General features: G+C 51.1%; 7 protein-coding genes across 7 annotated transcripts; 5 read left to right on the top strand and 2 right to left on the bottom strand.

Moving 5' to 3' along the window:
* Positions 1 to 1,055: 1,055 nt before the first annotated feature.
* LRP88_10868 (glyoxal oxidase N-terminus-domain-containing protein) lies at positions 1,056 to 3,927 on the top strand (the record flags this gene model as incomplete). Its single annotated transcript, XM_083247316.1, has 3 exons — positions 1,056 to 1,320; positions 1,383 to 3,184; positions 3,241 to 3,927. The coding sequence occupies 3 exons, from the start codon at positions 1,056 to 1,058 to the stop codon at positions 3,925 to 3,927; spliced, it is 2,754 nt and encodes a 917-aa protein (XP_083096464.1).
* A 3,318-nt stretch (positions 3,928 to 7,245) lies between these two features.
* On the bottom strand, positions 7,246 to 8,682 carry LRP88_10869 (epoxide hydrolase family protein; the record flags this gene model as incomplete). The annotated part of the gene is made up of 5 exons (XM_083247317.1): positions 7,246 to 7,337; positions 7,402 to 7,656; positions 7,716 to 7,791; positions 7,844 to 8,384; positions 8,450 to 8,682. 5 exons carry the CDS (start codon positions 8,680 to 8,682, stop codon positions 7,246 to 7,248), a joined length of 1,197 nt encoding a protein of 398 aa, XP_083096465.1.
* Positions 8,683 to 15,592: 6,910 nt separating this feature from the next.
* Positions 15,593 to 16,408, top strand: LRP88_10870 (uncharacterized protein; the record flags this gene model as incomplete). The annotated part of the gene is made up of 1 exon (XM_083247318.1): positions 15,593 to 16,408. One exon carries the CDS (start codon positions 15,593 to 15,595, stop codon positions 16,406 to 16,408), a length of 816 nt encoding a protein of 271 aa, XP_083096466.1.
* A 384-nt stretch (positions 16,409 to 16,792) lies between these two features.
* LRP88_10871 (Zn(II)2Cys6 transcription factor) lies at positions 16,793 to 18,172 on the top strand (the record flags this gene model as incomplete). The annotated part of the gene is made up of 1 exon (XM_083247319.1): positions 16,793 to 18,172. One exon carries the CDS (start codon positions 16,793 to 16,795, stop codon positions 18,170 to 18,172), a length of 1,380 nt encoding a protein of 459 aa, XP_083096467.1.
* Positions 18,173 to 18,295: 123 nt separating this feature from the next.
* On the bottom strand, positions 18,296 to 20,027 carry LRP88_10872 (general substrate transporter; the record flags this gene model as incomplete). Its single annotated transcript, XM_083247320.1, has 3 exons — positions 18,296 to 19,190; positions 19,245 to 19,485; positions 19,538 to 20,027. The coding sequence occupies 3 exons, from the start codon at positions 20,025 to 20,027 to the stop codon at positions 18,296 to 18,298; spliced, it is 1,626 nt and encodes a 541-aa protein (XP_083096468.1).
* Positions 20,028 to 20,732: 705 nt separating this feature from the next.
* Positions 20,733 to 22,547, top strand: LRP88_10873 (alpha-glucosidase; the record flags this gene model as incomplete). Its single annotated transcript, XM_083247321.1, has 1 exon — positions 20,733 to 22,547. The coding sequence occupies one exon, from the start codon at positions 20,733 to 20,735 to the stop codon at positions 22,545 to 22,547; it is 1,815 nt and encodes a 604-aa protein (XP_083096469.1).
* A 1,029-nt stretch (positions 22,548 to 23,576) lies between these two features.
* Positions 23,577 to 24,657, top strand: LRP88_10874 (carbon-nitrogen hydrolase family protein; the record flags this gene model as incomplete). Its single annotated transcript, XM_083247322.1, has 3 exons — positions 23,577 to 23,743; positions 23,800 to 23,977; positions 24,031 to 24,657. The coding sequence occupies 3 exons, from the start codon at positions 23,577 to 23,579 to the stop codon at positions 24,655 to 24,657; spliced, it is 972 nt and encodes a 323-aa protein (XP_083096470.1).

Raw genomic sequence — 24,657 nt, forward strand, 5'->3', positions numbered from 1 at the left:
CTCATCAAAGATCTCTAGCCACATCACAAGCCTGTCTTCAACGCTGCCTTTCTCTTATCTAATAACCGAGGCTGCGCCAACTGATTCCCCGCCAACCATGCACAGCTGATGGGTAATTCGCCGCCGCTCTCTAGGCGCCAAGATTGGCTTGACAAACAATCTTTTTACGAGGTGGGCAACTGGGCGCCAACTCCTCCCTCCTCAGTCCTGTGCAGCAGAACTTTTGTTGGTTCTTTTCTCTTTTCTTCAATGTTGCATTGGCGATTTGCCATGACCCACCAACCGAAAGTGCCCATTCGCTATGCACACGCCTTGAAACACAACGAGCAGGGGTTCATGTTGGGTTGATACGCCCATGTGAAGCTGCAGCCAATTCATGCATCTTCGTCCGGATCTAGATACAAACATGGCCTCTGAGATCCCTATCCTGACTGGTACAGATTGCGGCCGCGATAGTCAACACAAGAACCGTGGCTGACGCCCCTTGCTGCACTTATCAGACTGAACTCTTCCTCATCCTCACACTTATGCCAGATTGGGACCATTATGCACCAGCAGGGAGGGACCGTGAACAAGATCTGAGCGCACCATCTAACAGGGTGCACAGCGCGTTATCCAAAGACAGCGCCGTGGCAATCACAAGGCATGCTTAGAGGACGACGAATGGTAACCCCCGTCACACGCCAGCTGCGCAGACTGACTCGACTCTCCTGCGTTGAGGCGCCCGTACAACTGCATGATAGGAGCCGAGGCAGGACTTTGATCCCCTCCTTGATAACCGAAGTGTGTAAGAGCTTTACGAGCTGAACCGACTTGAACTAATTATTGGAAAACGGGCGGCAAGAAGGGACCAGAATGGATAGAAAGCTACCCTAGGGAAATTATATGGCACGATGCCCAGAAAGCCACCATCAGCTGGACACATCGAATCCATGGATATATGATGAAGACATCGCTCTTTCACTCACGAGAACAACACAAGCACACTTTCTTATCCCATTACATTCATTTAAATTCTGACATTCATTCATAATTCCCTGCGGCTTTCACTCATTATGACCGCGTTTCGTTTTGTTGCACTTGGTGCAGCGTTCCTTCACTTGACTTCGGCCAGTGTCATCCTTCGTAGGGATCTGAACCCCCCAACAAACCCCCAGGAGGATTGGAATTATATCGGATGCTTCGTTGACAGCGTTGCCCAGCGCGTTCTCAATGGCGCTGTCCACTATGACACCACCGGCCTCACTGCTGAGAGCTGCGTCGCCTTCTGCTCTGATGCCGGCTTCGCTTACGCCGGTATGGAGTACACGGCTGAATGCTGTGAGTGAGAACCATCAACCGAGATATAGGAGATCTTGATGACTGACCATGGTGCTCTATAGTCTGTGGCAATACTAGGCCCACCAACCAGGCTGCCGAGGCTGACTGTAGCATGCCATGCTCTGGCGACAGCAGTCAGCCCTGTGGTGCTGGCGACAGGTTGACTGTCTTTGCCAGCTCCTCCGCTACTGTGACGTCATCTGCTACTCTCTCGAGCTCTCAGACCGAGTCCAGCCTCACTACGTCTGAGACCGAGACTGGGACCGGGACCAGCGTCACCGTGTCCGAGACGGAGTCCCCTCTTCCCGGTGCCACCGGTCTGCCTGACGGCTGGGCTTATCAGGGCTGCTACATTGACCCCCCTGGACGTGCCATGGCTGGTGCTCCAGGTAGCCCATCGTCTTCCATGACTCCCCAGAGATGCATTGCTACGTGCATCGCCAACGGCTTCAATGTTGCCGGCCTAGAGTACTCTGAGGAGTGCTTCTGTGGCAATGCGCTGAACAACGCCGCCTCCAAGACAGCTGAGTCAGAGTGCAACATGCCCTGTGCTGGTGACAGTAGTCAGATGTGCGGTGCTGGCAATCGTCTCTCCCTCTACTCAGATGGTGACTTTCCCATCTGGCCGATTCCTGTGGCCAAGGACGAGGATCTGCCTGGTGACTGGGAATACAAGGGCTGCGTCTTTGACAATGCCAACCCCTACATCCTTGAGTGGCTCTGGGAGGATGCGCCCAACTATGACAGCAGCGAAATGACCATTGACTTCTGCCTCGAGCGTTGCCAGAGGTTCGGCTACTCAGCCGCTGGTGTCGAGTACGGTCGTCAGTGTGTCTGTGGTGATCTCGGTGCTGTCGAGGCCAGGGGCGATGTCTGGAAGGACGACGGCTTCTGCAGCATGCCTTGCCCTGGTGATCGCAACTATACGTGCGGTGCTGGCAACCACATCAGCTACTATGAGTGGACTGGAAGCTCGCTCAACACGTTCCATTATGCATCTGGGTTTGCTGCGGGCGAGTACGACTTCTTCTCGACCGCACCCATCGTGCCTTTGATCAGCTCCGTTGGCATCAACGACAAGGTCGTCTTTGTTGAGAAGCACGGCACCTCCTGGGACAACACTGAGGGCTCTTTCGAGTTTGACTACACGACCAACACTTACCGTGAGCTTGCCCTCAAGACTGATGTCTTCTGCTCGGCCTCATTTACCTTGCCTGACAAGGCCGGTCGGATGATCAACATTGGTGGTTGGTCAGCCGAGTCTGTCTATGGTATCCGCTTCTTCACTCCCGACTCGCCGCAAGGAGTTGATAATGGCACCAATGACTGGGAGGAGGATTACTCGCTGTTGCGCCTCTTTGATCCCCGCTGGTATCCCACTGCTATTGTTCTTTCCAACGGTTCTCTGCTCGCCATGGGTGGTGAGTCTGGCTCTGATGCCCCAATTGTACCGTCGTGTGAGGTGCTGCCTCATCCTGAAGGTGTCACTGAGTCGACCTACCTCGACTATCTCGAGCGCGCTGAGAACATTGGACGTACCAACTCATACCCGCACTTGGCCATCCTGCCATCGGGAGACATGTTCTTTGCCCAGTTTAACGAGTCACGCATCATCTCCCAGACAGACTTCCAAACTATTCGCCAGCTGCCTGATATGCCCGGCGCTGTCGACAATCCTCTGACTGGTCGCAACTACCCCCTGCAGGGAACCATGATGCTCATGCCCCAGAGGGCACCCTACACTGACCCTCTCGAGGTTCTTGTCTGTGGTGGCACTACTGCTGAACCTGGAAACGAGGCCCTTGACAACTGTGTCATCATCGAGCCAGATACTCCTGGTGCCGAATGGACTATCGAGCGAATGGTAAGACAAGATGAGCCTCACACACTCTGTTATACACATGCTAACTCTGACGACAGCCCTCAAAGCGTGTCATGCCTACTATGATCGCCCTCCCCGACGGTCGTTACCTCATTGTCAACGGAGCCAAGGTAGGCCGCGGTGGGTTCGGACTGGCCGACGACTCCAACCTCAACGCTGTTATGTACGATCCCGAGCAGCCCCTTGGTCAGCGCATGACAGTTTTGGCCAACACCACCATTGCCCGCATGTACCACTCTGAAGGAGTTCTCCTCAGTGATGGCAAGGTGCTTATTTCGGGCTCCGATCCTCAGGACCAGGGCAAGCATCCTCAGGAGTATCGCCTTGAGTACTTCGTGCCTGACTATCTTCTGTCTGGCGCTACCCAGCCTGAGTTCACTATCGAGGATCGCGACTGGGCTTATGGTCAGAGCTACACGTTTTCTCTCACCTCACCACTGACTGAGGGTGCTGCCAACATGCGTGTGTCGCTCTTGGCCTCGATTGGCTCTACCCACGGTATCACAATGGGCCAGCGCACCATGTTCCCATCCTTTTCTTGCACTGGAACCGCTTGCACTGTCGAGGCGCCGCCCAACGCCTTCATCAGTCCCCCCTCCTGGTATCAGATGTTCGTCCTTGACGGACCAACTCCCTCGCATGCCATCTGGGTGAGAATTGGTGGCGATCCAGCTCATCTGGGCGATTGGCCTAACCTTCCTGGGTTCACTACTCCTGGTGTCTAAGTTACATGATGCTCCGATCATGGAATACCTAGGCAGAATACCCACATCCGACGACGATCTGATCCCCCACAACCCATGATTTCTTAGGGTTGTGTTATTTATTTGTAATCGACAATTTTCTTCATAAATCCCACATCCGTGACTACCCGCCTCCTTGAGTAACTCTTGTGATAAAGTATTTGAGATCTCCCGACGTCATCAATGACTCGATAACATGTCTGATTGCCAGGCCAATGATGCCATTCCCATGGCAATCCTTGAAAATTGTTTTCGGCCGTAATAAAAAAGATTACGATTATACAGCCATGTGCCGGTCTGCTAAATAGAGACTGTAACAAGAGGTAGCTGGATCTTGTCGCGGTATATATCCTTTTATCCCCTTGCCCTTGTTCTCAGGTTATGGGGTTCTCTGGGCGCTTCACAGGCTGCCTTGTCAGCCATAAGTGGCGTTTAAAATAACATGGCATCAGTATTAGTGCATGTTCATCAATATAGATGATAACTATTCGCTCTAGAATAAGGCTCAGTTACTCTTGGAGTGCGACTTATCACTTAGAGAGGTCTACCGAATCAGGTAGTCTTGAGCAAACACCTTGCCTGCCCTTGTGAACTCGTTTACCTTTTCAATACCATCCATCCCCCTGATTTTCTCTGCCTGATCGATGGTCAGGGTAGCCTCCCAATCTCGAAAAACGCCATCCCACATCCTCGGTTGCCCGATGTTGTCGTTGAGAAGGACTTTGAGCGAGGGCCCCCGTTACATTACATTGGTTTAGATTCCTTCCGTCCACGGGGCATATGTAGTGCTTGTGTGACTTGGAAACTGCCGCTTTTCGTGAGTCATCTCGTTGCTGGACGGGAACCTCAAGCTTGGTGACGGAAGCAATGCCAACATGACCCTCCAACTTGAAAACTTCGCTCGGTGATGCTTCAACCTTCCAAGAAATCAAGTATCCATTGAAATCTGTCCAGAGGTGGGCGTTGTTCTTCTTGATCGCCGAGTTAATAAATTCCTTGACTGTAGAAGCATCGGCATCTGCTTGCAGGCAAACGATGTACAACTTATTTCCAGGGTCAACGGGACTTCTAGGCACATGATTCGTTTCAGTTTCCTTTTCTCCAAGTGGCTAGTGGTGTATAAGAGAGGCTCAGAATTTGCTCGGACGTACCTAGATGGTGCTTCCATCTTTTCGGAAGCACTTTGAATGAGGCTCAGGAGAGCTAGACCCAGTGCAGTACTCCAATGCTGATTCGATAGAAAGGAGAGTCAGAGTAAAGGATGAGTTTCCAAGATGATACAAGTATTACAGTCAGGCGTTGCAAGCAACTTGAGTGTGTCGCAGAGCAGAGAGGTTGGCTGCTTGGTACCCTCGCCGACTGTTTATACAGCACACAATGAGGAACGGAGAGGGTGCGTTAGGGTCGATGACGCTCTATATATTAAAGTCTTCGGTCCTTCTTACCCATGCATGTGCGGCGACGTAGCCTCCAACCGTTTGTTTACGCGACGGCAATGTGATGAAGTGGTTCTCACTTTAGCAACAGTTGAATTTTACTTTAGTGTGCAAAATGTGAAGGAGGATTCAGACGCAAGACTGGGTCATACGCGGCCTATTCCCACTGCGAGATAGATACAACATCGCCCTTAGTCACAACTCACATCAAGCCTCTTTAGAGACGTCGGGTTTACTTGGTCTGGGTTACGGCGCTACCTGGCATTATGTTATCATGTTGGGAACTACACATTGCCCCTGAATGGGTTCTATGAGTCATTCACTGCGTCTTAGGTTCACTTTCAGGACCCTGAAAATTTATTGATGTCACTCTGAATATGTAACATGCCACAGAGGTTCACACAAGTGACAGGGTGATGGCCTTTGTTGCTCCAATAGGACGGCTCAGAACAAATAAAAGAGTTTCAAGGTCGAATCATTCGTAATATAAGAGAACTACAGAACTTGCAATAAGTTAACCGGTAAGAATCGGTCACCCAATATGAGTTGTAGATTGTCTTACTGTTGGGTGGAAATTCGCCTCCAACGAGGGCAAATTTACGCCTCGTCAACGCAAAGGAACTTACGAGAGAAATAAACATTGGTCATTGAGGTAAATGAGGCCGGATGGCGTGCCTGACCTCTGTTTGTCGCCCCTTAACATAACTCTTGTGATCTGCTAACCGGCCCTGAAAAGGCCAGCGGGGTTTAGTTGCTGCCGGCTCCCCATTCAAGTACCTCTCTTTGGATGTCAACGTCAAGACTTGCTATGGCAAGATCTCTTGCGTGCATGCAGAATGTGATGAACTAATGGCATTTTATTATAGACCCGAATGGGTTTTGTCGTGACGACACCAAGTCCTCCGAGCTGTCAGTACAGGTGATCGAGAGAAAGGCCGGAGTAGAGTTGCCTGATATCATCGAAATCAGGAAGGGCAAAGGAAATATTTTGCTTTTTGAGCCTAATCTGAAGGGCAGGATCAATTTGAAGCCAAAGAAGGTAGCTACGCGCTCTCTTCCAACCCCCCGTACTCCATCAAAGCGCGACCTAGTGATCTTTGGGAATCGTCTGTTCGGCGTGAACAACCCCTTCAAGCTACCCGCCTTTTGCAAATCGTTCGGCAAAGTTGGGGAGCCAATTTGCCGCTTTATCCCAGAGCCTGGGGATCAGGAGTAGTATGACATGGAGATTTCTGATGCGCAAGAGGTAGAGTTGGCCCGAAGGCGCGGCTTGATGCTTCACTGTCGCGCTGCTAAAGCACCATAAGCGACGACAGGGGAAAGAGGGTTTCGATGTGGTGAGAAAAGCACACTCATCAAAATCAAGCCGTACCCAGGGCTAAGCCTCTTGGTGCACCGCAAGGAGGCTGGGAAAGAAGTGCATGTAATGGTTCCCAGTATGAGGTACAAAGACGCTCAATGCACCCCTGACAAATCGACTGTCGAGCAGTCAAGCAACATCTTTGATGTTGTCATACCGAAACCATCTTGCTTCTTACTAATACTTGGGAACGACATGTGAAAGATAGGTGACAGCGCAGAAACCACGGAGCTGTACAATCCTGGTGATGCGGCGCCGGACACATTCCCTTTTGATGTCATTTCATAGGAGGTCACAAACTGTGTCAAGATTGTCAAGGAGAGCATTAGCAAGGATATTTAAGACTAGAATACCAATGTAGCTCAGGTATACAGTGATAGGGTATGTTGCAGGTCTGATATTCCATATATTTTGTGTTGAGAACAAAGATAGGGAACCCAGTACAGCTCATCAATAAGACACTTGCGTCTGATTCTTCAAACTACTCCGCTAAGTTCTTGTCGACTATGACACCCAATAGTTCGCAAGTTCTCTAATATCAGAAACGAGAGCTGATGGGTTGTCAACGCCTGGGAAATGGCCGCCGAAGTCGTGATCTAGGGCAAAAGATGGTCAGTCCGGGGCATGGGTGTCAAACATGAATGTGGTACAGTGACCCACCCTTCCAATACACCAGGTTTCCAACCTTTTCCACCAAGGCTCGGGGGAAGAAAGCATTGTTGTACTTGAAATTGCTGTAAAGCATCGGGGCGTCAGTAGGAGCCTTGGTGTACTCCGGTCTAAACCCATTGGGATTTGATGAGTAAATAAAGACAGATGAGAGAAATGTTTCGGTTAGGAAGTAGAGAGACGTAAATCGAAGGATTTCTCTGTGAGTGAGAACAGATGGACCGGTTCCGGCCCGGGGATCCGACCCTGTGGGAGCATTAGAACGATCCCTAGCTACACTGGCACTGGGCTGGTTCTATACTCACAGTCAATGATTTGCTGCGCAATCCATACCAACTGACCGACTGGGTTATCCTGTAAGGCGAGTCCGATTGTAGTTGGCTAAAATCACATCAGCGATTGGAGCTTTAGCATTATTCGTTTGATCCAATACCTTTGTAGCCTGCACCATGAAGTATGCATTACCAGTCATGTTCCAACCTGCGAACCTCTGCTCCTGGAATTGTTCTTCTGGAGTGAGGGTAATATCGCGAGCTGTGAGCTGATCCTTCAGCAAGGGCATGAAAGGAATCATGGAAAAGTGTACACCCCGAGTGGCGTCAGAGTATTGCTCATACAAGGCATAAGCGATTCCAGAGCCCCAGTCCGTACCATTGACAGCAAAGGTTCGATAGCCCAAAACGTCAGTCATGAGGGAATGGAAAATGCGAGCCGTGTCGACAACAGTCCAATTTGCTGGCGGGGCTTGGGAGAAAGCAAAACCGGGAAGTGAGGGGACGACGACATCAAAGGAGACGTCTCTGCCCGCCGATGTTTTCGCCTTTTGCGTCAGAGGTTTGATGACGGGCAGAACCTCAAGGAAAGAGCCGGGCCAGCCATGTAAGAGGATAAGCGGAATGGCATCAGGTTCCCCAGAGCGTTCATGGATGAAGTGAATCTTCAAGTCCTCGATGGTCGTGGTGAAGTGATTATAACTATGGTGGATCCGGTGTGAGTGAAGCTAGCATGCGATAGGATCGTGGTATCATCCAGGGCTTACCTGTTTATGTCTTCTTCCTCTGTTTTCCAGTCAAAATCCGCAACCCATTCTCTCTGTAGTTCCTTCAGGACATCCAAGTCAATACCGGCCGATGATCCAAGACTAGAATAGGCAGATCTATCAGGCAACCTGGTATTCTTGACCAACTCGAGCATTCTTGGCACATTCTTTGACAGGTCGACCTTGAAAGGCTCGATGGGGCTTTGGCCCGTGGGAGAATTGGTGACATTCATGTTGCTTGGACTGGGATGAGCGCTCCTCTGAGATGACCATATTTAGTGCATTGCTCTGGCTCTTTTATACTTCCGCTCGTCAGTTGATTCACTAACAACTGCACAGACAGTTGGGGTAGATTTCGTCCGTATTTCGTCCGATCGTCGGGGTTTTCTATCGACCCGCCACTCGGTTATCCCCAGCCGCCCACCACAACAACTTGAAAGGGCACGACGCATCAGAAGACACACAGACATCTTTTTCTCATAAGGGAAAAAAGGGCAAGGAAGTATATTCAGAGATCTAACTGATTCCATCATTATCCTCGAAATCTTCGAATATTTTCACATTCATCTAGTAAAAACATTATTTTCTCTGAGACGACCCTCTGCTTATCCCTTCGCCCGTGCGCCCACTTCGATATGTGTCCATTGGGGTCAACAATTTCATCCAGGTAAGCAAGTGGTTGGGAGGGATTCGGCCGAAATACCCTCAAACCCGATTGAGCCATGTGCAGCCAGGTTATGGGATATGCTGTTACAGTTGTCATAGTCAACAGACAGAAACATTTTATTCGTGGTCGGCTATTGGTGCCGGTATATCTAGAATTCGACCGAATTGCACTCGCAATAGAATAAAATACCTGCTAGGATCGTTTGCCTTGGTCTTCTCGGGCTCCCCTCTGATAACGCGTCTACTAATTCTTGCGACAAGCTGCTGTTTGCCAAGCAGACTGAAGTTATTGAGAACTTGGTGGCTGGCCACAAAGAATATGGTAATGAACACATACTGGCGGGTGACTTGAGATATTCCAGCCATCCGTCTACCAGGTACCAGAAAGTTTTCCAGTGTGGTGAGTCAAGCAGTTGGCAGCTGAGACCTGGTACTTGCGAGATTACTCCGTACCCTCATGTTTATTTTGTTCAGGCGCAGCGGGGCCAGCCGGCAGGACATGTGGCCAGCAGTTGGGGACAACGCAGAAGTGAGGCCAACGGCTGGACTGTTGGCGGAAATTACAGGGGACCGGCTTGCTCCAGTGAATGTCGGCGTCCGTTCTTGAAGCCAATCTGAAGTCAGTTCAATGCGGCTTACGGCAGGGCCTTTGGGCCTGTTGTTGGGGGCATGAATCCCTTGTGCACAGAATTAGATTGTGTCGCAAAGGAATTTCCTATTCTGTCCTGCCAAGAGTGGCTGATGGAATTATCACGGAAGCACGGCCACAGAGCTAATCCACTCCTTGTCTGCCTGGGTTAGAAATTGCTGTTTACAGTCACCATGCCCAATGTTCCAGGCCCACCAAGTGCGTTGTTGATAGATGCATCCCAAGGCTGCGCTGAAACGAGCATCATGGTGCTGCGCTTACTATGGGGTTGTGGAAAGCGGAATGTTGCTCTCGACCTAATTCCACAGGCCAAAACCGCCTGTCCACATCGTCTGCTTGTTGGGTATTAATAGGAAAGCCAACTTCCACCGGCCTTTGCCAATTCTGCCAGCGCACTGTCCATTCTTCTGCCCCCTTATTTAATACTTCCGCAATTGCCAAAGATGGCAATGATCCAAGAGATGCGGCTGGACGACTGGGAAATCTCATCGATAAAATCACTGAAGAGTGCCCAGACGCTGTTGTTCTGGTGTCAATCATCATCAACACATGCGACAGCCACACAACGCACGCCCAGCGAGAGCGCACCAAGCAGTACCAGAAGCTCATTCCTGGTATTGTCCGACGACGGCGGCAGAAGGGGGAGCATGTCGTGGCTGTCGACTTTTCTCGCTGGGAGGAGGCCAGACGTAACCTCCTCCGAGATTGTGTGCATCCAACTGATGACGCCTATGGCTTGATGGGAGACTGGTGGTACAGCTTTCTCACTCAGGTCGACGAAGCCTGGATCCAAGAGCCACAGGGCAATGATCCAGACCGGGCCGTGAATTGGATAGGTGTGAAAACCGAGACCTCAGAAGTCTACTTTCATCGCAACGTATTCAAAGAAATATAAAGCGGAACAAAGAATGTGGCGTTTCATATGCGAAAGGCATCTAAACCTGATGGTTCAATCGGTGACGTCTCCCAAGCCAACATCCACAATAATAAACAACCTACCTAAATCGTTTAGACACATCAGTGAGAATCTAATGATTATCTAAACCGTATAAAATATGCCAACTGCATATATGGGACCTTTAATTTCCTGCGATAAGATAAAACTCATGACGCTCGTCAAGCTCCCCACGACTGTGATGAGTGGGAATGAATTTAGTTGCAACTCGTGAAGAAACATGCTCTCTCAAAGAAATTGACGCCCACTTGGAGCCTACTGCCATTTCTTCAGCCCCCCTCACCTAGTCCTGCCTGCGCGTAAAGCCCCTTCACAAGGTATCCTGGCTCTGGGAGAAAAGATCCATGGCATCGTGGACATTTTGCCTGGCGAATGTTTCCGCTGAACTCGCGGATCGGTGCTACTTCCAGGCAGAGAGGACAGCAAATATCCAGCTCAAGGATGCTGGGGTACTCCGAGGAGTTGGAGCGTAACTTCTCGTCGACCTTGAGGTTGTATGCTTCCCGCTCGCTATCTGTCAGGTCACTCTCCAGCCAGTATACGTCGTAAAATTTCATGGGAGCCTTAGATAGGCCATCAACCTCTAGAACAGAGGGACTCCGAATGCTGAAGGTACCGTGATCACCCCACTGTCTACCCCAGGAGTTAAGGAACGTGAGAGAGCCAGGGGCACAGCCGGTTAAAACGACAGCATGGCCCCCCCCGTTGTCTGGGGTTTCACGCCGATGCGGAGACATCTTTTCAGGGGTGAGTACTGAACGACAAGTCGCCTTGCTCTCAAAGGGGCGGCTGAAGGAATCCCAACCGTTGCTGGATAGCCAGAATGCGGCCAGCACAGGGCGTCGATGCAGCACAGCCTGTCGGGCACCGTCCTCATCCACTTCCTGAAAGCAAAGCGGACGGTACCTTGTGCGAATGCCCTCAAGAATTGTTCTTACGTTCAACCCCTCTTTAGTCACGGGGAAGTTGTCGTCGTGTAGAATCCAATCCCTAATGTCTTGGATGCTAGGACAGCCACCCTCACGATCGACGACGCGAAGGAGTGCCATGTGTGCGACTGCGGCAATCGCATGTGCGTAGCATGTTTCACTTGACCCTTGATCAGATGGCGTTCTCCGGGTTTTTATATGTTCATCATCAATGAACGCATCAAGGTCGATGCGACCGATGATGTCCAGCAACATGTCGGCGGAACCGAAGCGGGCAGACGACAAGAGTGAGCAAAACTCTTCAAGAGCTGAAATTCTACACACAGTTGTATAGAGTGCACACTCTCCAGAAGAAGGCACCTTCCAGCCTACCGAGGCGAGAACCGGTACTGGATGTGTAGCGCAGGAGATCCTCGAGGCCATGTCGAAGAGCGCCCGCTAGCCCCTGCGCCAATTGATGCCGGCTTTGTCGACAAGGCTACGGTGCAGAAGTCTCTCATTACTGGTCAGGAAGACTGTGGCGATAGTGACCCCTTGGTCGCGCAGTTCGGCTGCAGTTGAAAACGGGTTCTCGTCAGTCCATGCTCCATCAGACACCAGCAAGAGGATTCGCTGCCGTATAGATCCACCCTGCGTAGTGAGGGAATGTTCTCTGAATGCTGCCAGAGAGGAGCTCAGGGCCTCCTTCATTGGAGTTCGGCCATACAGGTATCGCCGTAAAATATGCAGCAACCTGTCCTTATCCTTGCCTCCGTTTCGCGTCTCTCCTGGTCGATTTTGGAGCCGCTGAAGGAGATTGACCACTAGATTGACGGGCCATGGTACAAACGTGGTAAAATCATGAAGCCATCCGTTTCACATTCGACGTGCGATCTCCAAAGCCTCGGAGTTGTCGACAGCGTGGCCCTCGATCGCGTCTGCTGTCTGCGATCCAACGGATTCTCCATCCATAACGCCAGCAAAAAGCCCGAGGGGGCCATGAACTGCGCCGCATGACCATCATCCCCAAGTGGCGAGGTTGTATTATCTTTGCAGCTCTTCTTCGTTTGGGATTGCATCGACAAAGTCCTTCGTACGCTCCGGGTGTCGCCGTAAGTGGGCATGGACAATGAGCGCTTCTTGGTCCGTAAGGTTGGTCCGAATGTACTTTGTGATGTGAGCGAGATTGTTCTCGTTTGCTACCTCAATAAGCAGATCGTGACCAGACAGATGTTGGTCATCATTGTTGGAAACCAATAGTGCTTCAATGGCACCGCACAAGTCCACGACCGGGGGACAGCCGGCAGAGCGGTTCAACCCAAAAGCCCCGACGAACACCAGTGTGCTGTTCTCTCGTTGCTGTTCTACTTGGACAAGCTTGAGCGCCGCAGAGAGTACAGCTTGGAGGCGTTCGACAGCTTCATTGTCCCCTTTCCCGGTATCCAGAGTCTGCCGCATGGAATGTGAGACATCCAGCAGACAGCCGACCACTCTTGTTGGCAGAGGAGAGGACATCGCTGAGTAGACCGGGCTGATGGGGTATATATAGGAAGCTTGGACTTGATGTAGTAGGTAGACCCAGGGATAGTAATTCTCACAAAGCTACCGGGAAAAGAGGATTCTAAGAGCTGAAGCTTGGGTATAAAATAGATGCCCAATCTCCAAGTTGCTTACTCAGATAGGTACTTGAATCAATACTTCTCCAAGCCCTCCCTCTCACTCTCTCCATTTCAATTTTCCTCTTATTGCATAATGAGAAGTGTCAAATATTGAAGTAGTTTTGTAACTGGATGGAAAACAATAAGAAGAAGAAAGGTAGATAAATTCTACTACCGGCCTCGGACAAAATCCAATGTATTCTTTCTCAAGTACCAATACAACCTCATGAGGCGGAACAATTGAGCTAGGCTCCGTTGTTGAGGTGGTTGATGGGCCCTGCCGACTCGCCGAGCAGGACAGCAAACCTTGTTCACCCAACAAAGCGATCACAGCGATACGTCAACTTCTGGGAGGTGCATACTTGATGCCCACATCCGACTTCTTCATCGAATGAGTCACGAACTTTAATGTCTTGTGTTCTCTATATGAACTGTCAATAACCCGCCTTCTTGTATCGGCCAACCCCAATATCACCTCAGGGGGCTTTTTTTCATCATGACACCAGTCTCGAGTGATCAGCATACACTTTCAGACCTACAAATCTACAATCCTCTCCCTGGAAACATCGACAAAGTCTTTCTCAACTTTTCCCAGCTCCTCACTGAGCTTCGTTGACATCTGGAAGCACACACTAAGCCATGAGCGCCTTCTGCACATTAAACAGTACAAGCCTTACCGCACAGTTGATATGACAACAAAGAGCAAAAAATACATCATTGTCTTATTGGGGCCCTTCCCTATAAGCAAGCTCTTCCGTGTCTGCCAAGAATCCTGACAAGTCGCGCTTCGCTTCTATCGAGTCTAATTGCCATGTCGATATCGTTGGGAAAATGTTGAGGAAAGCGGGACTCTCTACTTCAACCCTGAGCTTGACATAATAAAGCTTGATCCCGATTCTGATGGTTACGACTGGAACCGATCACTCGCCAGCACCCCAAACTATTTCGCGGATTTCGCGCATCGACTCTGGCTCAATGATCCGCAGCGCGTTGGTCTCACCAACTTTGGTCTGGAGAATCTATGGCCAGCCGAAATCGACTGGGAGGTACGCCTTGCCCAAAAGGCCAACGTGTTCCGTCTTCGAGAGGCTGTTCAGAGACTCAGATGTGTCTATTTCATCTGTTGTGCACCTTTGACGGCAACTTGGTGGCGCCTGGTACTCGAACCTGTTGCTGCGAAGAACATCTACCCACTTGTACACCCTGCCATGGTTTTTAGGAGTGCTTTTGGCCGGCTATCGCATGGCTCGAGACCTATAGACCTCAGGGCGGTCCACATGGGTTTGGAAAACCCTCGGAAGCAAGTCCAAGGGTGGTTTAGCATGCTCTCGAGATTGCAAATCCCACTCGAAGGCCATCAAGCTGACTACCGGTGCATGGTCACTCGTCAACCAACACCACGGGCGACCATCAAGGATCGAGATACTGCATTGAAGACCTTGAGCTGGATTTGGGAAATGGACAACAAGGCGATGTCGCGCAAAGGTGTAGATTCGGACCTTGGTCACATTTCCCTTAGAGAGTTGGCTTTTGGTTTCTGGCAGTTCCCAATAGAGTGCCTGGATCCAGATCTCGGCATTGACAGAGACCCATCCCATCCAGAGCAAAATAGAATCTTGGACCAGTTTGGCTTTAAACCTGAACTTTGTTTGTTTTAAATGTACTAAAATGGTAGCGGCTAGTAGATTATACGCCTGAGATCTAAGCATGCGAAGCTTAAGTATCGTATCCCTTAAGGAACACTTGCATCTCTCAGGGCTGACAAGACTTGGCTCAATGCGATGATGGGACGATCCTTGCAGCAGATGCCTCAGATGGGCTGATGTCGGGGACACTGACCAATACAAGAGGACATACAAGGCCGAATGATGACCGTGTATTTATCGTGCATCTCTTCCCAGATAATTCTGATCTTTCGCGCCGAAATATGGACTCAGGGATAGAGGGGAGATGGGGCGGTGGTGTTTGTGTTGATTATGGAGCACGCGACACCGCTTGGCGTAATTAGCCTGGGTACGCAAGACTTGGAGACCAGGTGGGTCCAATTAGCATCATGTAATGGATATCATGCATAAGCCTCGGGCAGATTCCGCTTATTAAAGCACAAAAAGCCAAGCCTCGTTGGTCAGCTGAGGCGTTAATATTGATGCTGGCGGCAAATCACGGGCCGGTGCGTCGCGTGAGAGGGGTCCAAGATCAGAAACTTTCCGCCCGAGCTGTGAGATCAGATCAATCGTCAAACCTTTCACTCCCTTTGACTCGTCATTCCTTCTTTCACCGTCCGAGCGATCTCACTTTTCGCCAGCCATGTCACCAGTCGTCAAGTGCTGGAGCGACCTACACACGGTCTGCGAGTCCTCCGGCAAGGATCACTCGGACATCTACACGACATTCACTGCCATTGACGATGATGATGTGGTATATGCTGGACGGCTGGATATACCCAAACAAGACATCTCCTTGGACCAAGTAACGGCAGCTCTTACTCTGGTGCCCGACGACCATGTGTATCCAAGGCTATCAAGCTCAAGAGAATGCTTCACTGTCGTGCCCAATGATGTGAGCGAAAAGAGCGACGTCTTCATCAAACGGCCACCTCTAGACCTGTACGAGACTTGCAAAGGGGAGGGAACTCTGCCAGTTCTCCCTGCCGCGGTTCTCGAAGAAGCCCACGCGCTCCAGGTCATCTCCAGAAAGCCCCATCCTGGTCTCGTAAACTTTTACGGCTGCCGCGTTCAACGGGGCCGCATTACCGGCCTAGTTCTCGAAAAGCACCCCAACGATCTAAATCGGCATCTAGAGAGAGTAGGGCTGGTGGATAAAACAGCCTTCATGACGGCTCTACGGTCGGCAGTCCGCCACCTTCATAGGATCGGAATGGCGCACAACGATATCAACCCGGCCAACATCCTCGTCAACTCTCAAGGTCTTCCCATCCTGGCTGACTTTGGCTCCTGTCGCGAGATTGGACACAAGCTGACAGCCAGTCGTGGCACACTGGGATGGATGGACGATGGGGATGACTACTCTACATCAGAAATGAACCACGATATTGTAGGACTCGATCTGACTGAAGCATGGCTTGACCAGCAAACGTCGCTATATCGAATGAGACATCGATAAACAAAGGCTTTTGCATTTGTGCCGATGGTGGAGGATAAGAGGTTGTGTGGATCATGCAAAAGTATCGAGTTTCAACGTCTTTTTCGGGGCATGCTTTTGCTTTTTGTACATGTATTTTGCCCAATAGTGTATACATCAAGTTTCATCATTGTTATCTAGAACATCAATTCTCTGCATGCCTGGTTATTACCAATATGGAAAATGAATCAAGACTCAGATCCGCGTTGCAGTAATAGATTTATCCTTCACCGCTACCTGGAAGAGCCTGAACTCTCTCCTCATGCTATAGGGTAAGCGGTACTCCTCAAATTCTGAAGCATCCCCACTTCCGACCTTGAGGCAATTATCGCACTATCGCACCCAAAGTCTTGCGTTATCTCATACATGTCCGACGATACTCGATCAACGCCGCCCGCAAAGCGGATTCAGGTACCCCGAGCCTGCCAGCGATGCAAGACATTGCGGCGCGGCTGCAATGAGTATCGGCCCTGCAGGAGATGTGTGGACGCCGGCCTCGGGGAACAGTGTGCCGCGCAATCCGGTCCTTCAGCGCCCATAGGAGGAGGACGAGATCCATCCCAGCGGTTAGCAGAACTTGTGCCTGGCCAGATCATTGATCACTGCGTCGAGAGGTTCTTTGCGAGGCTGTATCCCACCATCCCCATCCTCACTCGCGACCATGTCCTCAGCCTCAAGGGCTCGTCGTTGGTCGAGGCTCACGCTGCACTGGCCGCCATGTGCGCGCAGGTGCTCCTCCAGGCCGAAGAGCCAGAGAATCTCCTTTCTCAAGGCGTCATCCGTGAGAGTAATTCCACTTACGGGAACCTGATCCTGGAGAGCGCTGTGGCGACGCATCAGTCCATCTCCCGTAATGTCAAGCCCAGCCTCAATCAGTGCCTCCTTGCCTTCTTCCTGTACGCATGCCATGCGAGGCTGTCACATCACAGCCAGGCATTCCTCTTCCTCCGCGAGGCAACAACCCTGTTTTGTCTGCTGAGACTCGACGACATGGACGTCTCCACGAGAGCTCTGGCTGGTCGCCTCTTCTGGGTTCTCCTTGTATCAGAAAGATCACACGCAATCCGTTACCGTCGCCCTATCACGCTACAAATCACCAGCGAAACACCAGAGCTGGAGATGGGTGACCCTTCACTGGTCGGCTTCTGGAGTTTGGCAGCTCTCTTTCGACCTATAGACACTTCGTTCGTTGCGCTGCTCAACCAAGAGATTGCCGCAACACCGCCGCTTCATGCGTCACTTGATTATGTCGAGACATCGGTCAACACGGCCCTGAAGGCTGATATACACCTACACGATACTCAAAAAGCAAATCTACGGATAACACAACTTTGGCTTCGCGTTATCATCTGGAAGCTACGTCTGCGCCTGGGGCATCTCAGTGAAAGTGCAACTCAGCACAGTCTCACGTTTCAATATCCCCTCGAGGTAGCAAAGGACCTAACCTTGTCGACACGGGACCTGCCACTCGAGAGCATCAAAGTACACGGGGTCGGACTGACTGAAAAGCTTTACGATGTGGTCTCGGCAGTGGTAGATGTTTTGGCCCGTGTTCCTGTCAACCCATCAAGCCCTCAGGGTCTGGCAATGGGTACATCGCCGCAAGATGACTTGGCATATATTCGAGGCCTCATGGCTCAACTACCAGGTGGTACAAACATCTACGAGCCGCTGCTTGTCAATCACATTCAGCAAGCCCTTCCAAGCCCAGGCCCGAGCATTGCACAAAGCAGCCCGACGGGGTAAACGACATGTTAAGGGTCAAAGACGAAAATGCATCAGACACCATTAAATTAATCAAGGCAGAGATATCTCGTATTCCTTTGATATTGGCAATTGGACTCAACCTCCTCCAGCATGGCTCTTACATTACAGCTCCTTTTCAGCAGTCAACTTCTTCTCAGCCGTCAACTCATGAGAGTAAGGGTCGATATGGGTCTTGGCAAACTTTCTCGCTGCAATCTTCTTCTCGAAGAGAATGTCCAACTCAGCGTATGTCCGACCCTTGGGCTCGGGAAGTCTAAAGAAGACCCAAATCGCCGAGACCAGACAAGTACCCGCCCAGAAATAAGCCGTTCGAGCTCCCCAGTTCCACGCCGTCGACGAAAGCTGATAGTTGGTCATGACGTTGACAAAGATGTTGCTGGCGTTGTAGGCAGCGCGGGCCATGACAATCGTCTTGGCCTTCAGACGCGTAGAAGACAACTCGGAGATGAGCGAGTATGTGACGGGGCCGACGGTGAAGTCGTAGACGAAAGTAAAAACAATGAGCATGGCGCCGATGGCCCAGACGGAGCCGTTTCCCTTTGAGAAGGAAAGGGAGCCGACGATGACGAGGATGATGAGTTGACAACAGAGGCCTGAGAAGTGGATGGTGCGACGGCCGACCTTGGCCATCAGGAACCAGGATCCAAAAGTGCCGACCATTCCGAGAGCGTACTGGGCCATGGAAAGAGAGAAGGAGTTGCTAGGATCCATTCCGGCTTGCTTTAGGAAGTAGGAGAAGTAGCCCATAAGGTTCTGTCCACCGAGGGTCTGAACAAGCCAAATTCCAACCACAATCTCTGTACGGCGCAGATCAACGCCTTTAAAGCAGTCCCGGTAGGTGGTTCCCTCCTTCATGTTCTTCTCCATCTCGTTTGTGTGCTCGATCATGGCGATAGTGTCGTCAGGGTTGAAGTTGGGTTGGTTTCGGGATGTGAGACGGAGCAGAGACTTCTTGGCGGCGGCCCTGTTGTTCTTGCGGACGTACCACCAAGGAGATCTGGCAGCTTGTTAGCACAGGAAAGATCTTGACATGTGACAATGGAAGACGTACTCAGGAGCAAAGATCACGCCGGCTAGAATAGGCACTGGCCAAACCCATTGTACACCAAAGGGAATACGGTATGCCCACTGGTCATTTCGGCCAACGGAGCCCTTGTTGACAGCAGCAGCAAAGAACTGACCAATGACCCAACACATGTTGATGAATGTCGTAAGGTATGGACGCAGAACGACTGGCGCAACTTCAGAGGCATATGCTGGTGTGACACTCTGGAAAGCACCCCAAGGAATGCCTACTCGAGTCAACACGATTTCTTGCTGCTAGGGATTGATGGGACATACCGCAAAGTACCTCTCCAAGGACCAAGATCTTGACGTTAGGAGCAAAGAACAAGACAAAGATGAATGCGATCATGGCAACCAATGCCCCGATAGTCGTCATCTTGTATCCGTATCGATCAGCCGTCCAGCCAGCAATGATCAGTCCAATGATCTCGCCGGCACGCGCTCCATTGGAGAGCCCGGACTGCCACGCTGCCGACACCTGATACTCCTCAGTGGCGGCGTTGTAGGTGCCGAACTTCTGATTGAAGACGGGCGACGCGTACAAGTTGCCCAGCAGAGCGAGGTCGTAGCCCTCCATGATGAGCGTTGAGGAGAGCAGAACCGACCAGCCGATAGCTTTGGGGTACGTCTTGACAGCGTCCCAGAGGCTCATGTGGTGCTCTGCCTCAGCGGCGACCTTGGCCTCAGAGGCAAGGGCCTCGGTGTTGGCCGTCTCCTCATGGTAGGCGTCCAGGTCTTTTTCGTGGAGGGAGTGTTTTGGCTGCGCCATTGTTTCGTGTTGAAGGGAATTGAGCAATTGATCAATTGATAGAAGGGTTGGATGGAGTCAAGGCAGATCTGATGCTCTTTGAGAGGGGATCACACGGTCCTTATATAAGGCGAAAACGCCTCGATCAAGCCAGATTGAGCAGAAGCTGGTAACTCAATCCCCAGAGTCTTTTCTCCCGGTTTTTGCCATGCGCCCAGCAGTCTGGAAACAGCGTGGGGAAATCTGGAGAGCGTGCCTGGGGGTTGTGGGGTGACAGGAAAGGATTTGCATTGGCTCGTGAGCATAAAGAGGAGCGTTTTCAATCAGGAGTCTCCGTCACTTGGCGGTATTTGGCGGAGACTCCGCCACTAGCCCCTGCTTGGTGAGCACAGCCAGATCGTGATTGGTGTATGAAGTCATTTGGAGAGGGTGGCGGAGGAACTCCGACAATGGCCTCTTCGCTTATGATTTAGATGCGGAAGCTCCGCCGGAAATTGATCACGCTGGTGGAAGAACGGACTCCCTTTTCATGTGATGACATCAATCAGAAAACTCGCCACAGCTGATCCCTGCCGTGTGTGCGTAGCGACAGTCATCGCATGCGGCCACTCCGCCTGATAAGAGGACATACTCCACAAATGCAGTGAATAATAAGCCCCATCCGTCCCAACAATCAGTTGCACTGTAGATTTCTTGTCTCCTTTCATCCTCTTGAATATTTGCGCCATGGGCTCCATCATCTGGGACGACGACAACCAATATGTCGGCAAAGAACCGTGGTGGAAAGCTGCGTCCTTCTACCAGGTCTACCCAGCCAGTTTCAAAGATTCCGATGGCGACGGCTGGGGTGATTTACCCGGCCTCATCTCCAAGCTTGATTATTTGAGCGATTTGGGGATTGACGTGGTCTGGGTATCGCCCATCTTTGAAAGTCCACAGAAAGATATGGGCTACGATGTGTCAGACTACCAGAAGATCTACGAGCCATACGGTACCGTCGAGGATGTCGACGTTCTCGTCGAGGAATGCCACAGGCGTGGTCTGAAGATCATCCTCGACCTTGTCGTCAACCATACCTCGACCGAGCACGAATGGTTCAAGGCCTCAAGGTCATCCAAGAGCAACCCCAAGCGAGACTGGTACATCTGGAAGCCAGCTCGCTACGACAAGAACGGCATTCGGCACCCACCGACAAACTGGCGTGGGTACTTTGCAGGTTCTACATGGACTTGGGATGAGCATACCCAAGAATACTACCTTCACCTCTACGCGCCAGATCAGCCAGATCTGAATTGGGACAACGATGAGTGCCGGGAGGCCATCTATGAGAATACCATGCGCTTCTGGCTAGATCGTGGTGTGGATGGCTTCCGCATTGACACGGTCAACAAGTACTCAAAGCGACGCGACTTCGTTGACGCTCCTATCACCGACCCAGATTCTCCCCATCAGCCCGCCCCAGAGATGTGGTGCAACGGACCTCGCATTCATGAGTTCATCCATGAGATGTACGAGAAAGTCCTCGGCCCTTACAACGCCGTCTCAGTCGGCGAGCTCTCCCTCACTCCACACCCTTCCCAAGTCATCCCCTACGTGTCCCGAGCTGCCAGGGAGCTCGACATGGTCTTTGAGTTCTCCATGATCCGCCTCGGAAATGGCAATGGCTTCGGCAGCAAGTACATCTATGATCCTTTTCCACTGTCCAAGCTCAAGGAGTTTGTGCACAGGTGGCAGAGCTTCATCGAGGGCACTGATGCGTGGACGACGGCCTTCTGCGAGAACCATGACAATGGACGTGCAGTGGATCGTTTTGGGGATGTTTCATCAGCAGAGTGGTGGATGAAATCTGCAAAGACAATTGCTCTTTGGCAAACGACGCTCACTGGTACACTTTTCCTGTACCAGGGTCAGGAGATTGGTATGACCAATATGCCTCGGTCTTGGGGTATTGAAGAATACAAGGATATCGAAAGCACCAACTTTTACGCTGAGGCCGTCGAGTCTGGGGATGAGGAGAAGGTCCGGGCCACGATGCATGGCTTACAGATCATGGCTCGTGACCATGCCAGGATTCCATTCCAGTGGGATAGTTCTCCCAATGCTGGCTTTACGGATGCTCAAACACGACCCTGGATGCGTGTCCATGAGAATTATCGTGATATCAACGCAGCCACACAGGTCAAGGATCCTGACTCAATTCTGAGTTTTTACAAGCATACTCTGCAACTACGCAAGGAGTACCAGGATTTGTTTGTATTTGGCTCATTCAAACTGCTGGATCCCACCGACGAGCACATGTTCACTTACATCAAGGAGAGTGCAGTGCCCATAAATGCGCAGGAGTCAACAAAGAGGAGAGCTCTTGTTGTTTTGAATATGTCACAGGAGACCAGGCTTGGACCTGATGTTTACACTTCTCTGGGTAGCTCAGAAAGTCAAGTCCAGTTATTAGCTCGCACGACAACCGAAGGAACTGCGGAGATAAAGAGTGGACGTCCAGCACTTGAGGGTTGGGAGAGTAGGGTCTATGTTAACTTTTAATTGATTAGATTGGGCTTTTGATGATGACTAGGGCTAGTGTCCGTCAACTCACCCTGTAGTTGTGTCCAGCCTTTTGTAAGGTCTATTAGTTTACACGCTGGTATATCGGGGCGCCTTATTTAGAACTGCATCTCTTATCTCTTGAGTATATCTTGAAACTTGCACCAGCAGTCCAAGTCCAGTCGCAATTCTTCGACCGAGGTCCTCAGGTGGTGGCGCAAAGGGTCCGTCGTCATTAGTGGTTTCGCATAACTTCTCATGCAGCAGGATCTCTGAGAGCGTGATCGTCAAGGTATTGACCTCGGTGGTTGGTGATTTGGCTTTCAGCTGAGCAACCATTATCCCATGTGCAGTCCGAAGCCACCTCACAGTGCCTCCGCCCCCCAGCAGCACATTGCCGGTGAACATGGCACCGTAGCCCTGTTTGAACCGCCAACCTTAACCGGGTACAGCTAGTCTGTGTGTTGAAATGACCGTGTTGAGTTCAATAAAAGGAGAAAAGACATAGTACTAACCACCGCAGACTTGCTCGTCACCAATGGGTCGGTAGCACGTCGGCCTTCGGATTGTTTGTCGGTCTGTTTTCGGCTCGCGGCACGGCATGTAGATTTGAGCGTCGGGTAAAATGCTACAGGTATGAACGGGATAGGGTAGGATAATGAATATCCGTAATCAGCGGTAGGATAGTCAAGTCATGCCCATGATCAGTGACGCAAACCTGTGCAATTGGCCGGGTACTCATTATCCGGTAGTCACTTGGCCAAACATCGGTCGTATTTCGTCCACCACTTACTAGCATCCTTAATCCAGTGATTCGCGAGCTATCCGATGAGTATATCGGGAAATGGGCAAACCGGAGGGCTTAAAATTGATGTATAGGTGTTGGTTAACAAGTTTGAATAACAACTATAAAGCACCCTCTCAACTCCGAGCCATCCGTATCAACTCAACTCAACCAAACCACCACCAGCTGCATCAACACCTATGAGCTTGTAAACTCCACTGCCATATCGATCATCCTCATCAAACATGTCTAGTAACAGCAGTACTGTCAAAGTCGCCGCCATTCAGGCTGAGCCTGTCTGGAACGACCTACAGGGCGGTGTTGCCAAGGCCATCAGCCTCATCCAGGAGGCTTCTAGCAACGGCGCCAACGTCATCGGGTTCCCGGAGGTCTTTATCCCTGGCTACCCATGGTAAGTGTAGACCTTTATAATAGTGTCGAGGCGGGATTATCTTACTTAAAATCTAGGAGCATCTGGGCCAACTCTCCCACGGATAATGCGCCGCATATGAATGAGTACTTCCAGAACTCTTTGGAGAGGGAGTCCCCCGAGATGGACCGTATTCGGGATGCTGTTCGTGAGGCTGGAGTGTTTATTGTGCTGGGATACAGTGAGAGATACAAGGGAACTCTGTACATTGCTCAGGTATGTTAAAAGCAACGTCGTCTCGTTTCTTCTGGGCTACTAATATTCTCAAGTCTTTCATCGACGAGACTGGCACCATCGTCCATCATCGCCGCAAGATCAAGCCTACCCACGTGGAGCGAGCCATCTATGGCGACGGACAGGGCGAGTCCCTCAAGACGGTCGTGCCCTCCAAGTTCGGCCGAATCGGAGGACTTAACTGCTGGGAGCACAGCCAGCCGCTTCTGCGATATTATGAGTACTCGCAGGATGTCGATATTCATATCTCCAGCTGGCCTTCCATCTTCCCGCAGCACAATCCCGGGTGGCCCTACCACATTGTCCCAGAGACATGCAAGAACTTTTCCAATATCTTGTCTCAGGAGGGTGCATGCTTTGTTGTCCTAGCGAGTCAGATCCTCACCGAAAAGAGCAAGGAGGCGGCCAACGTTCAAGGTTACGCTTACACGGAAAGGAGCGGAGGTGGCTTCAGTACAATCTTTTCGCCATTCGGACAGGAACTTGTTGAGCCACTGAAGCCTGACGAGGAGGGAATCCTCTATGCTGAGGTTGATATCAAGGAGAAGTACAAGGCTAAACAGAACCTTGATACTGTTGGACACTACTCTCGCCCGGATCAACTGAGCCTTCGCGTCAACACGCACGCCTCGACGCCAGTCTTTTTCGCCAACGATCTCTGA

The sequence above is a fragment of the Fusarium phalaenopsidis genome, assembly GCF_050370095.1.
Source record: "Fusarium phalaenopsidis strain FUZ10S chromosome Unknown contig_32306, whole genome shotgun sequence".
NCBI lineage: Eukaryota > Fungi > Ascomycota > Sordariomycetes > Hypocreales > Nectriaceae > Fusarium > Fusarium phalaenopsidis.